Source organism: Electrophorus electricus, chromosome 10 (genome assembly GCF_013358815.1).
Source record: "Electrophorus electricus isolate fEleEle1 chromosome 10, fEleEle1.pri, whole genome shotgun sequence".
Classification (NCBI taxonomy): domain Eukaryota; kingdom Metazoa; phylum Chordata; class Actinopteri; order Gymnotiformes; family Gymnotidae; genus Electrophorus; species Electrophorus electricus.
Window position 1 is genome coordinate 10006422 of NC_049544.1, and position 14025 is coordinate 10020446.

Genomic DNA, 14025 nt, shown 5'->3' on the forward strand with positions numbered 1-14025 from the left:
CATCTTTGCCAAATAAATCACAACCGTACAGTGAACACTGAATAACAAAAGTTTTAAGAGACCTCACCCACGAGCTTTGTGTTCACATGAGAGACGCGTTATTCTGTATGACAGAAGAGTACCCGACTCTTGTGTAATTACAATCAAATCTTTTAAGTGTCGTCTGATGCATGTTGTGTTGTAACGTCCAGTCACCCCAAGGGGCTATTCATATCAGTTATTTTCGCAGTGGAGCTCTAGAAACTCTTCTCATTTGTGTGCGTAACAAAGGATTTCACCAGTTCCCAGTTCGCCAGTTTTTATTTTGTTTTGGTTTTATTTATTTAGATTGTATGTCCCGCCACTACTTCGTTGATTTATAAAGATGAGTTATCTCTTTGTCTAATAACGTAAATTGATTGCCAACCTAAAATATTAATTACTCCAGTCTGAGTTTGAAAACGTTCAGAGAATAACATTTAATGATATATCACTAATGAAACAGAAATCTTACAAAACGACAGTCACTACTACCATAAACTAAATATATGTACTAACAACCGAGCATGGTTCTTTTGTGGACTATTACTCCACAAATCATAGTACTTTGCAGTGGACAATCAGCCTGCGTTTTGCGCTGTGTCGCCGCCTATTGATCAATTTCGCTGCCACAGCTGCACAGCAGTGAGGGGGACAAACTTAGGGTGATACACTAACGTTTTTTAGACTTCTCTTGCGTTCTTAAGAGTGAACTTGACCGATTCAGCACACTACCAGAGTTCAAGAACAGATGTTTAAATATAGTTATGATTTTATTCTTGACGATGACACCTTGATCCATCTAAAACGTCCACGACCAAAGTCTTGTGTGAAACTTTCCACTGTAGGCTTTTAATTGCGACTTAATATCACTTTAAGTCCTATCAACAGCTCCATTTTATGTAGGTTTTTAATAAACCACACTATTGTATTAACTTCACAGAAGGTGTGCTTGGCTATTTGGGCAGTAAAGAAAATAGATTTATTTAAAAATACACCCCTTATTTACAAAGTTAATTACTAAAGTTTTTGAAAGGTTTTTTGTTGTTGTTGTTTTACACAATTTCTTTAACTGACATCAAATAAAACATTCGACTTTGGAGGATAAGGCTGACAAAAGATGAGTGCCCTCAGACATTCCACAAGTGACATAAGTTACCACAATCCAAATCCACAAAACATGTTCATATACAAGCAGGAATTCTTCCGTCTCCACCCAGCACTCCCACTATTTGGGCACACTCAAATGTTACACAATAGACCCACAGAATCTGCAACATGTAGTGCCATTTACTATAGAATTACAATTGTGCTATGGCATATAAAAACATAGAGCATATGTGAGGTGTTCTGATGAGTAGTGTGCAACCATGTATTTCACAAACAGTGCCCCAGTGTTCGGGTATAAACTATTTGGTTCTGCACACAACTTTTACATGGCACACCCAGTGACAGGACTTACAATACAAAGGCCAGGGGACAGATTTTAATTGCTGCAGTTCAAAAAAGGGACTTATACCACATGGTGTAATGACATTACAATTACAGACTGTAGACCATATCATCTCAGGATGCACAGTTCATCAGCCACCTTCTGTCACATTCATCACTGCTGACCAGATATTTGGGTAGTGGGCCAACACATTAACACTGACATAGAAGAGACATAGTTGTGGGTGTTAAGCTGGTATAAGGTTATCAGGCACAGCAATATAGGTGGGGTTGTTACACATCAGTGTCACTACTTGGATGAGTTATCTGCCACCCAAAAATATCCAGCCAACAGAAGCTGTGTCAGAAAATGACCACTGATAACATTCTGAAGGATGACTAACATAAGCTGTACATGGCAAAACCTATAGACTTTTACTGTACATGTAGAAAGTTTGGGTTTTTTAATTAAATGTGCATGTCCAACCCATTGAATGAATTGAGATACAACATAAAGAAGAAGAATGGTACATATAAAACAAATACACAGACTCATAGAAGGTGGAAGATAAAGCAGTAATGGGTCTGCTCGTGTTAGCATCAGAACATGTTCAACCAGGCTGCTTTTTACACTCCATACCAGTAAATCATTGCAGCCATTAGGTCTATCTGAAACATGAGAGGGGAGCAATGCTACTTTGTGTTCAAAAAGGCAAAAACACGGATCTAATTTTAAAGACTTTTTCCACAGTGGGTGGGTGGATGGATGGACGGACCTACAACACCTCTCTACATTTGATGTTACATAATCCTATATTCCTCAGTTCAACTATCTGGACAGACCTGGGAAAACAATATGAATCTATACATCTTCCAAAAAATGTATAAATGAAGTCCATCTCAAGTGAACATTAATGACAAAGAAAGAGTTTGCAATCTTCTACAAAACAGGTAAGAGTGGATTTCACCCTTCCATGGCACTGGCCCAGATTTGCCTGCTTATAATACTTTCTGCCTCTGGCAACAGTCGGCTTATCATGACAGAGATCTTGGCACTGATCCTTCTCTAAAATGCAGAGAATGTTCAGAGATGCAGGACTGTCAAAAGATAGGCCTAAGGGCCTCAGTTAAGACAGGGCTAGTGCTTTAAAAATAACCAAGAGTGCAGGTAACGTCTCTTTCACACACGGGAGACGCTGATAGAGTTTCAGCTAATATGATCTGACACACATATCTAATCCCATTCACAAATAAGTAACTAGCACAATAAATCTCCTAAGGGAGGAAGCAATTTGGATTGGCACTGCTTTCCACACCTAGAATGCAGTGCCCAGTGGTACAAGACAATCAACAGTCCTACTGCAATGTTATTTCTTGTCAGATGGCATTAACATAATGTGCATAAGTCAAACAAACAACAAATAAATATGCTCTCATGAGGAATCCATGTAACCTAGGTTAAGCTCCTGAACTCTAAAAAGCCATTCAAGATGAGGTAAGAAACATTTAATGGGCAGCAGATTTCATTTTAAAGTGATAAAATGACAAAAGGCTATAGAGGGAAAGCAGACAAGGCCAATCGCTATCAAGGAATTTTTGTTCATGCTTAGGTCACATTTCCTATGAACATCAGACAAAGGCCTATAATGAGCATATTATAAGAGGATTCAGTGTTATCAAAACATTCCAACACCAACATTCTGCATCCAATGTAGATAAGCCAAAAAAGGAAACTGCCATTTCAAGGATTAGGAAATGGTACAATGAATTGCATCTATGTGATGTGTTAAAAATACGTAAATATATTTTATTCTGTTGCTCATGATATATTCCTAGAATCCATTCATCGTTTATGGTTATAACATCCATGTCTTTGGTTATAAACATTAATGCACCCCCCCCCCCCCCAAAAAAATTCCCCCCAAAGATTTTAGAAAAAAAGATAACAAAGGCAGTACATCACCAGCTTTGTGTGCCAGTCTCCCATTTCTCAAACTAGTTATAGCAATGAGGTGGTATAAAACTGACTTAGATATCGGTGCAAGGAAATGGAATTTAGCAATTCCATAAATACCTCTCAAACCAAAATGCAACCACTTCATCAAAGGCAAATTTGACCAGGCCAATAATTTGTCTCCATTCAAATGATTGTGTAAAGCCTAAAAAAAGAAATTAATGGTAAATTTGCTCATACATTTTAAAGAGTGGGACCCCAGTTGGAGCCCTCGAAGAGTAATGGCCTCATCTCTAGCTGCCATCTCTGGTGTCAGCTCTCATGAGTTAATAGTGGAGATGAGAGTGGATAGGAAAGAAATATCTGCACTTTTCTGACAGGGAAGAAAAGAGTGCTTTCACACGTCCATGTATCATTAAGCAATTGAGGAAGCTAATTAGAAATGGTGGTGGAGGTGGGGGGGATAGATCTTGCACCTAATAATTGCCATAGCAACTGCATCTCTCACATGCTAGATTTAAAAGACATGCCACTCAGTGCTGGGCCAGCAAAAACTTATACTGGAGTAAGAGAGCCACCTAGTGCAAAAAAGTGAAAATATACAAATGTTTATAATGCTAACAAAGATCAGATAGCTCCATCTAGACACCTAATTCCACTGAATACAAGAACCAAAACATTGCCTGCCAATGCAAAAGTAACAGAGAAATGATGTATTTTGAAAATAAGCAAATATTCTTAAATATTTTTGTCCTCTTATAATCCAACTATTGTCTAGACTAAACAGCATTTTTATACAGTTTCTAAATTTAAAAAGTCAAGATTGTTCACAAAAACAGTATCCAGTTTGGGATGCAGGGCATTTCATTGAATGAAATGTGTAGACTTATTACCACTTCAAATAATGCTCACAGTTTAACTCATTCCACTATTACAGCACATTATTTATTGAACAAGATCTAATTTCTTGACTTCAAATTATTTAGTTGCTGGGTAGAGCTGATGCATTTGTTATTTAGCGACAAAGACATACAAACTTTTAATTTTTGAAAAATTAGAAACAGTCAGATACTGTGTTGTCTTAATCTAATTTTTGGAATGGTTTAGATCTGTTCTTATAATAGAATTTACATGAGTCTTTTAGGATCAATCTTTTCCAGGTGCACCAGTGGCTTGAGCTGCTCTGCAAAGCTGCGCATATCCTCAGATACTGTGTCTTGTCCAGCTGGTGCCAACACACTAAGTTCCACTAGATAGGATAGTGACAATGGTTCAGTGTTGTCTGTGTTGCCAGGCACAAGCACACGAGATAACTTGCTCACCACCACTTTGAGTGCACCTTTCCGAAAAATATGCCCTTTGGCCACAAACTCATGGTCCATTCGGAAGCCCATCTCGTTAAGGAAGTCCGGCAGGCTGTGGGAGGCTGCAACATCCACACAGTTCCGTACCAGGGCATGACGACTCTTGTCTCCCACCTCTGGCTGGCCAAGGTAACGTAGGTGCCAGGGAGCAGTGGGGTGAGCAAGAGAGCGCCTGGCTCGCAGGATGAAAGGGTTTCCCTGCTGACCTTTGAGAAGGTAGACTAGCTCGTGGTCAGCAAAGCTTTCAGGTTCCATGTTGTCACACAGACCTCTTAGACGATGGAGCAAACTGTCCAAGGACTGGTCCAGTACACTGCCTATGCCAAAACGGTTCTAAAATTAATTTGTGCACAAAGTACATATTACAATAGGTATTCTATGCAGCTTGAAAACAAATTCATTTACCTTGCAGTAAATACTCCATCATGTTAATCGTGCCCCCTGTAACTGGCATTACGGTGACTGGTGGAGCTTCCATCGCTCAATTATCAAAAATAAGGCGACACAAAGTAAACAGACTAGCGTTAACCTAGCTAGCTAGTTAGCTATTTGTTATCCTCGATTCCAGACCGACTAGAAAGACAAGCTAAAATCCAAGTTAGCTGGTTAGCTAGTTAGCTAGCTACGTTGCTTAAGAAAGTAAAGTTAACTGCGGATATATTATGAAGTAGGGAACAAAAGTGCAATTACTTCTAAACAATTTTTTATATATGCAGTGCACTTACAAGAGTCGTTAGCTACTGGCTACGTCTGAATCTATCAATCTGCACGACGGGAAAAAACGACCATTTGGGGTTCGTCATGGCAGCATAATGACGTCCCACACCGCCAAACGTTGGAAGGAAGTCAAGGCCGCGTCAACTGACAAAGTAAGAAGTAATACGTGTCGACTACCAGGTACCTAACAGTTACCACTCCCTACTGTAGGCAATACATATAACGGTGATATGTAAATATTCTTCTCATTTACTTATTTAAATATTGTCTGCCTCAGTAACCTCTAATTAGGTAAGCTGGCTGTTTATTTTAGAGGCTTTGGTGTCGCGCATGCTCCTTTGGCATCACTTTCGCTCTTTCATGTACTAAAAACTTTCTTCAAAATAACAGTTTGAATGCACACTCTTTAAAACGATAAATATCATTTAACAATTCTAATTAAATTGATTTCACGTTAGCGCTTTTGTTAGCGTTGTGTTTTGTTATTTGTTTTCCACCTAACAAGTAATTTTGTCATTGGCTTATAATTAGTAACATACCATACAAATATATCTGAATATACTGTTGCTTTATGACACAGACAAGTTTATTGCTCTGCTCAAATATTTTTTAAATTCACACCTTATGGAGAAAAAGGAAAAAACTATGCTGTGCCATGTTTTATAAAATGCATTATTGTGCTTGTGCTGTTGATGGGCAACACCACATTACTGAACATTAGAAAAACCATAGGTCATGTAGGAATAAGTATTAAAGGTTAAACCTTTTTTTCTCTATCCCAATGAGTTTTGGAGTTTATTCTGTATTTAATATATCTAAAAATAAATTTAAAATGTACTTTATTTCAAGTCAAATACTCAATAAAACCACTGAGCTATATTGCTACTTACTATTGGGGTGGGTAGGAATGTTATGAGAAAAATAATGCAGAGTATTTATCATTCTGGTTAATAGTTTGCATCAAAAGGAGATCCAAAGTTTCAATAGACCATGAAAATTCAGCCTACCACTAAATAGATGGCACTTGAGAATTTGTGTTGTGTCAAAGAAAAATGTTGTCAGGCATGTCTGAAGTTTCCTTTCCATACCTCAGCGAGTGACTAATGCATGGTTAGAGTAGCAAAACCACAGAATGCAAAGTGGCTTCAGTGTCTCACATGTCTTCAAAGAGATCTAAATCACTCCTTGGTTCACAAACATTTGAAAAGCAGTAAATGATGTGGATTGGAAATTACCCGAATCACCTAAAATAACTATATATATATAAGATTAAATAGACAAAGGGGTTTTTGCTTTTGGTTGTTGCTCTCTGTGCACAGAACAGTTTTAAGATGCAATGCCAAGTACACGGTGTGGGATGTGTGAATAATATCAAAATATTATATGTAGAGTGCGTGAGACATTTCACAAGTTAATAATTCTGAATGTGGTATTATACCCACATTTGTAGATATATCATATGGTACAAAATATACAAGCTTATCAGCCACATTATTGGTTATGACTGCTCTATATCTCTACCTAGTAGGCTGCAAGAAACCTTTTTTTTTTTCATTTTAAAAGTCAATCATAAATTGGATAACCTGGTTTTCACCAAAGAACCGGTATTAGCTGCTTTTAATGTCAAAAACTGTAAAAATATATTTGTACATGTAATGTAAATATACAAAATAAGTTAAATATAGTTTTCATATATACACATATTCAAATATAGCCAAAACCTTGGACGTTATTAAACGTTATTAAACCTAGCACGTTATTAAATATGCAGAAGATCACAACAGTCAAAGTTAACACCAGACACAGACACAACAGTCAAAAGAAATACAGAAGTTTGCATCAAGTCATTTACATCAAGGTGTTTTATTCAAGCTGGTGTTAACTTGAATTATACTGCTATCAAAACTGAGAATGAGAACATGACATGACAAAACAGTGGCAATAAGACACACTGACATGGCTGGAGGGTGGGATTTACAAAACACACATAAAGTACAACTGATACTCTACATGCATTAAAATTGTTTTTGTAGTAATTACTACAGTGATGTCCATAAAAGGTCAAAGCCCCACACATCAAATGAATGCATCCCTTTGTTTAATCACATTTTACTGGCTAACAGCTGCTATAAGAAAAAAAGGATTAACAAATCAGGATATGCATATTTTTCCTGTTTCTGTTCAAAAGCTATAGCCAGCTAGCTTAACTAGTAATGGATGTTTGGTCACATAAATGTAAAAAAAAAAATAAATTCAACAACTTTATTAGTTTAGTTCTGAAAGTCAATAGCAATGAAAATATTTTATACAAAACAATGGAAGTATTTTATGTCCTATGCCTATTCATGTTTTTAATGTGGCAAGTTAAATGGTAGCTCATGCCTTTGAAAATGAAATGACAAACAGTGAAATGACAAATTTTTAAAGTTTTCTCCTGCTTCTAGAGGTGTCAAGTACTACATTGCACTTGTCATGTTAATTTTAAAAGGCAATATCATTTAGCATTTTTCCTAATCTTCCCTGAAATTAATTCCTGATGACAACACTGGTAAGACAAAGCTAAGAATTGTTTTTTGGTTGCAATACATTTCATAAATGCCAACTCAATGCACAATAAACACATAACATTTAATTAATCAATTATGTTTGCTCAAAATACAGTAATAGTGTCATTTTTCATAAGCTTTAATTTGACTGTACACACACTCATTTTCAGGTGTTATGACATTCTGATAGCTACGAATTTCCAGAGTAGAATAAATCACCTGAGACTCATTTTCATCCTTTAGTGAGAGGAACAAACAAAATAATAACAGTGTTTTAGTGTTAAAGGTAAAGAAAGTTATCAGACCTGTAATTGTTTTCATACATTTGGATACAGAAAATACTGCAAAAGCAATATGATACAGACAAAATAGTGCAACATAATTACCTCTGAACACCTGGTTGTTTGTTGAAAATGTCTGTCAGAGCTCTTGTCTGCAAAATAACAACAACAAAAAAACTATTACACACATACAAACCTACATGCACGGTTTGAATAATATTCTTCTCACCTGTATTTGCTCTTTGTAAAACCCATAAACATATGATAACTATAATGATGAGGATGAAAAAAACAGCTGTTAACATGCTTATGAATACAGCTCTTCGTGATGGGGTGATGGATGCATCATTCACTGTAATGCCTGAAGTGATATCTGAAATTGAATCAAATGTACAGTTCAATGAATAAATCTTACACATCTTGACCAAAATCCTTTAGATAAAAAAAGATCTCACTGAGATGATCCATGTCAGGGTACTCCCAACATTAGGTGATTTAATTAAAAAGCATTAACTAATCCTAATTACCATGAGTAGTTACCTGATTGTGTGGTAGCATGGTCCATCTCAGAACTGGGTCTGTTCATCTTCACACTGCTACGATGAAGGCTGCAGCTCACAGAACTCTTTGAATTGTTTACTCTACTTGCAATAGAGATGTTCCATTTATCTGTCACATAAACAATTGCGCTTTCCTTTTCTGCCTCAATGTCCATGTCACAGTAAAGGGTACAAATCTGGGGTGAATCACTCATCTTCATATCTGCAACTGTGAAAAATAAATATGATACAATTTTATGTCTCACAGAGACACTGTAAGGTCACATTGATTTTTATTTTACTAATCACACTGATGAAAACACAGGGAGGCATGTTTTCTGTGATGCAAAGAACATGGACAGACTTGCAGAATTGAGGCATAAAATAGACTTCAAATATAAAGATGGAAATGCACAGAATTTGACATTTTAATGATTTTCATACTCCTTCAGTTTTAATGTTAAAACCACTAAATTTGTCATACTGAACTACTGTTCCCAATCACCAAACTGGCCTAACAACACTCTACCTACCGCTTCTATGCTTTCATTCATCCCTCCATACTCCTATAGAAACTCATTGATTTTGATGCTACTTGAATATTCATCACACTTCATAGAATTATTCAACAGCAGACTTTCTAAGTAAAAAGCATACCAAGTTAATAATTTCATGTCTACCTATTGAGCCATTCAATGAAACTATCTGAAATTATCAAAACTAATAATAGCCTAGGATAATTGATGGCAGAATAATTTAACCTAATTTTGTACATAAAAAGTGGCACAAATTATTTTTTATTAACAAAATACTTTAATTAGTTTTGCTACTCCATTGTATTAACAGCTGTGTTCATTTGAAAATCATTGACTTCAGTTTGAAACCATTGACTTCAGTTTGATCTATGTTTGCAGAAATGTGCTAAATTAAGAATAAATCTTAGGACCTAAGTTTCACATTATATAGGGACATATCTGAAAGGACCAAGTCATATCGAATTTTAAACAACACATTTTTTTAGCAAATCAATAAAGTAGAGCATTTGTAGAATGAAATTAGGGGTTGGTCCCATGTAAAAAAAAAAAAAAAAAGATGTTAAATATTTTGAGAACAATAAATGATAAAACTCTTAGCAAACATAGAAAAATTAAAGACAAGTAAAATATTGAACATGTTTAGATTTAAATAATGAAAACTATGAAATCTGAACCATATCGTATAATAAATGAGTAAAAACCTGCCTGAGCTGGTTAGGCAACTGAAATGTACTAAATCAGTTGATGAAAAGTGTACTGTTGTTTTTGTTGTTAATAATGGTCTTAACAAATCATGAGATTATACTATATAAAAGTAAATTATTATTCTACAAAAAATTTTGTTGTTTACATAATAAAATTGCCTGATTTCTTAATATTCTAGACAAAAATCACTGACATTTTCTATTTAACACTGACTGAATTAATAGATTAGAATATTTGGTAATGTGTAAGGAGATAAGGACTTCATAAAGCCAAAGATTACTGCTTGGATGATGCTTACCTGTAAGTACACACAGAGCCACAGTGCAAACTATATGCTTTAGCCCAGTTGATATCTCTCTCCAGCAGTTGTACTCTCCTGCATCAGATGGCTGAACATCCAAAATTAACAAAAAACCTTTATCTCTCAGTTTACGTTTTACAGGAGTTGCAGTGTTTTGGACATGTGTGTCAAACTTCCAGCCTAATTTCAGATCCAACCGATGGGGACAACTATAACTGAAACTATCACCTTGAATGATAAATTGTCTTTTCACTGATGGACAAAATGTGCCTGTAAATGGAAAAAGATGGTGAGTGTCCTCTAAAGCATTATTTTAAACTGGTCTTAAAGAACACTTTTAGAATATCTTTCAAGATTGACTTCTACTTACCATACTGAGCTATCAAAGATATTTGTTTACTGTCATTACATTTCTGTGTGCAAACTTGACAATAATATGTCCCTTCATTGAGGTCTGAGAAGTGACTGATTTGTAAAGAGAAGTTGTTGAGAATCTTTGGCCCATTCTTCATTGTTTTGTAAAAAGTGAAGCCATTAGCTTCATTTACAAGAATTTCAAATGTATTGTTTCTTTTGTACATCCATTTGGCAGTTTTGTGACCAGCATAACCCTCACAGGGCATTGTAATTGTGCTTCCAAGAGGCACAAGTTTGACAGAGGCTACAGATAATAAAGAAAAAAAAAAGGTATAGGTATTTTAAAAAGGTATAAAAAGATGCCTGTTTTAAGGTTTTGAAAATTAAAGTCAATGTTGAAGACAGTAAAAGGAAACCATGGTAAGAGTCAGTAGCCAATGAAGAAATAATAATATACTTGTTCTTCAAATTTGAACTTTTGAAATTGGAAAAATGATTATGCATTTGTGATATGTAACCTATAATACAATTGATTAATTGGTTGAGATAAGTAGGATTACCCCAAGACACAATTTTGAAAGAAACAAACATTAAAATGTAGCTACAAATTTTAAAATTTCATATTGGATTTTGAATTTGGATCGGCTTTTAGTAGTGGAATCTAATTTCAGTTATTTGATCTGATGCAGTTGGCAAACTGTAATTAGAAAACCGTAAATAAAGAATTAGAAGATAATTATTCTAGGCAAACTAAGATTCAATAAACCAAAACATCTGCAGAATAAAACAAATACAGTACATGCAAAACCTGTCCTGTGCAAAAAAAATTAAATCATTATACAATTCATATTTTAAGGCACTAGGCCAGTAAGTACATTTGTTACTACTACATATTACCCTACATAAGCATTTAATTGGAAATGGAAGACAAGACAATTAAATCTAGTAACGTGATTTCAAATCATTTAAGAATTAGGTCACAATGGTAAATGGTAAAATTTTGTTCTCTAATATTATGATAGGGTAAAGTGAGTATCATTTAAGAACTTTAACTAGTAAACTAGTAACTCTTCAAAATTAAGACTTTGTTCTTTGTAGTCTCCATATGTATTTCTAATCTAACCTAGTCAAAAGCTAGATTTATATAAAGGTATTTTTTAAATGTGCAAATATTAGTTTTGTTGATTATTTACTAAAAATGACCTTATTTTAAGGCACTAGGCCTTAGTTGGAAAGCTGATTTCATGCTCACAGAAAGGAATCCATTGTGAGATTGTTTGTGCTTAGTGATTCCTTATTAAATCCATAGCCTGACTGAGGAGAGTTGGTTTTAAATTAAACTCTAGACTTTGCAGTGGCTTAATTCCTCTGAAAAAAAGTATGTTAAAATCTGAATGAAATAGTATGAAGTAAGCCAAAGAAATTGAACATTTGAATTATAATGTAAAAGTACTGAAATTGGATAACATATTATATAATGATATTATATAATAGTAATTATAAAAGTTTTAATAATAGTAATCTGTATTAATGATTATATATTTATTATTAGCTATTATTATGGAAATTGTGAAAGTATCAATATATTCATGTTGAGCAATATAATGGAGAAATGTACAATGTGTAATTGGTTAATTTTTCATTATCTTAATTTCAATTCAATATAAAGTGTCAGTACTTTGTTTATGATATGATTTGAAGTATAATTAATGATAAGTTCTCAGATGGGCTGTAATTGGTAAAGTGGTTCTTACCTTTCACTGAATCAGGTGAATATGTTCTGATAGTGTGTAAGAACAAGATAAAGCACAAGATTCTTCTCATATTTAAAGCAGTCTGTTTAACATGTAGACACAATGCAAAAATAACACACTATAGCTGGGGCTCTGAATGCTTTCTGAGGTGTCTTACTCAAAAGGTCAGTGTTGCACAAAAAAGCAAGGTTATGTTTTCCACTCCAACCCCCCTGGTGTGACTGTTTATATGGACAGAGTCAACAACCACAGAATGAGAATGTGCTCACATTTACAACTGCATTCACAGTTTGTGTGGCTTAACCAACTTCAAGGGTAGTATAAAAAAAACATGATGCAAAGAGGAAAATATCCTCATATGATTGAAGCGAGTGTATGCATTATTCCACCATTTATGCTTTTTTCACTGCAGTGTGAAACACCAATAATGATGTTCAACTACTTATGTTCTTATGGCTGTTGCATTATAAAGATGAAAAATCAGACAAAAAATGTGCAGAGCAATCATCAGTGTAAAAGTTGACGAGTTGTTGCATTCATCACCATAAGCATCATGCTAGTATATTCTAACTTTAGTTCCACATAGATAATGAGCTTGCTAAATAGTTGGTCAAATGAACAGATTTACCATCAGCATATTGTCAACTACTTTCATTTGTGTAAATGCAGAAGTTGACTTGTGAAACAGAAAAGGTTATGATAAAAATGTTAAATAATTTTGTTATTTGACTCAATGTTATATGACTGAACACCTGGAACTTCCAGCAGATTAAACTTTTAACTAAACAACACATAATGTAATTCATGTCTGGTAATAAAACAAGTTCTCAAATAGAGAACTATATATTTGACAAAGAGTTAATTTCCCACAAAGATAATTACTTTTACCATTTTTTTGTCTAACTAAAAGTCAAAATGACAATGACAATTAATATGGAATACCAAACAAATCCATGCCACCAAATTCTAAAGTTCACAATGTTAATTTGCTTGTTTTTATTAATACAACAAATACTAAGTTTGGTCCAAAATTTGGCCACCATTATGAAATCATTGAGAGTCAAAGGTAACTGCTCATTTCAAAAGACTTGTTCCTTTTCATTCAGTGTAAGGTATTGTACATGCTCTTTTGCCTCCAGTGTTTATTTTCCACATCTTTACATTATGTACCTGCTTATGCAATGGGTCTAAGGTTTGTGATAGGTGGTGCTAAAATTATTTTTTTTGTTGCATAGAACAATCCATAGACTATAAAACTGTCTTTTTGCACAGTCTCATGCATTATGTAGTATTATTATTTTTTTTTTTACTGTAGTCTGTTTGCACTGCCGATGCTAGACTGATGTACACACATTACACTCATGCCACAAAATCTTACATTTTCTAAACCATTAGAAGGTTTTCATGGATAACCATTTAAAAATATGGTCCATTTGTGCCTCATAAAGGTTTGCTACTGCAGTATTAATGTTTATATGATCATGAGTTTGCAAGCTTCACAGGAGGCTTGTCTGTGTCAGGA

At 34.6% G+C, this 14025-nt stretch overlaps 2 protein-coding genes across 3 annotated transcripts; both read right to left on the reverse strand.

The window, feature by feature from the left end:
* Positions 1-3349: 3349 nt before the first annotated feature.
* med18 (mediator of RNA polymerase II transcription, subunit 18 homolog (yeast)) lies at positions 3350-5817 on the reverse strand. 2 transcript variants are annotated; one of them, XM_027027221.2, is made up of 3 exons: positions 5493-5817; positions 5173-5247; positions 3350-5084 (listed from the first exon to the last, which is right to left on the reverse strand). In XM_027027221.2, exons 2-3 carry the CDS (start codon positions 5243-5245, stop codon positions 4531-4533), a joined length of 627 nt encoding a protein of 208 aa, XP_026883022.1. In that variant the 5' UTR covers positions 5246-5247; positions 5493-5817; the 3' UTR covers positions 3350-4530. The 2 variants fall into 2 exon arrangements, with proteins under 2 accessions (XP_026883022.1, XP_026883021.1); XM_027027220.2 differs by having other exon boundaries at positions 5173-5817.
* A 1602-nt stretch (positions 5818-7419) lies between these two features.
* Positions 7420-12535, reverse strand: LOC113588158. The gene is made up of 7 exons (XM_027027222.2): positions 12504-12535; positions 10763-11053; positions 10390-10662; positions 8852-9079; positions 8541-8684; positions 8417-8463; positions 7420-8267 (listed from the first exon to the last, which is right to left on the reverse strand). The coding sequence occupies exons 2-7, from the start codon at positions 11013-11015 to the stop codon at positions 8154-8156; spliced, it is 1059 nt and encodes a 352-aa protein (XP_026883023.2). The 5' UTR covers positions 11016-11053; positions 12504-12535; the 3' UTR covers positions 7420-8153.
* Positions 12536-14025: the final 1490 nt, after the last annotated feature.

Coding starts and splice junctions, on each gene's coding strand:
- med18 (XM_027027221.2), bottom strand. CDS start 5,245: ATGGAAGCTCCACCAGTCACCGTAATGCCAGTTACAGGGGGCACGATT. Junction 5,085..5,172: donor GATGGAGTATTTACTGCAAG/GTAAATGAATTT, acceptor GTTTTGGCATAG/GCAGTGTACTGGACCAGTCC.
- LOC113588158 (XM_027027222.2), bottom strand. CDS start 11,015: ATGCCCTGTGAGGGTTATGCTGGTCACAAAACTGCCAAATGGATGTAC. Junction 10,663..10,762: donor ATCTTTGATAGCTCAGTATG/GTAAGTAGAAGT, acceptor TTCCATTTACAG/GCACATTTTGTCCATCAGTG. Junction 8,268..8,416: donor AAACAACCAGGTGTTCAGAG/GTAATTATGTTG, acceptor CTCTCACTAAAG/GATGAAAATGAGTCTCAGGT.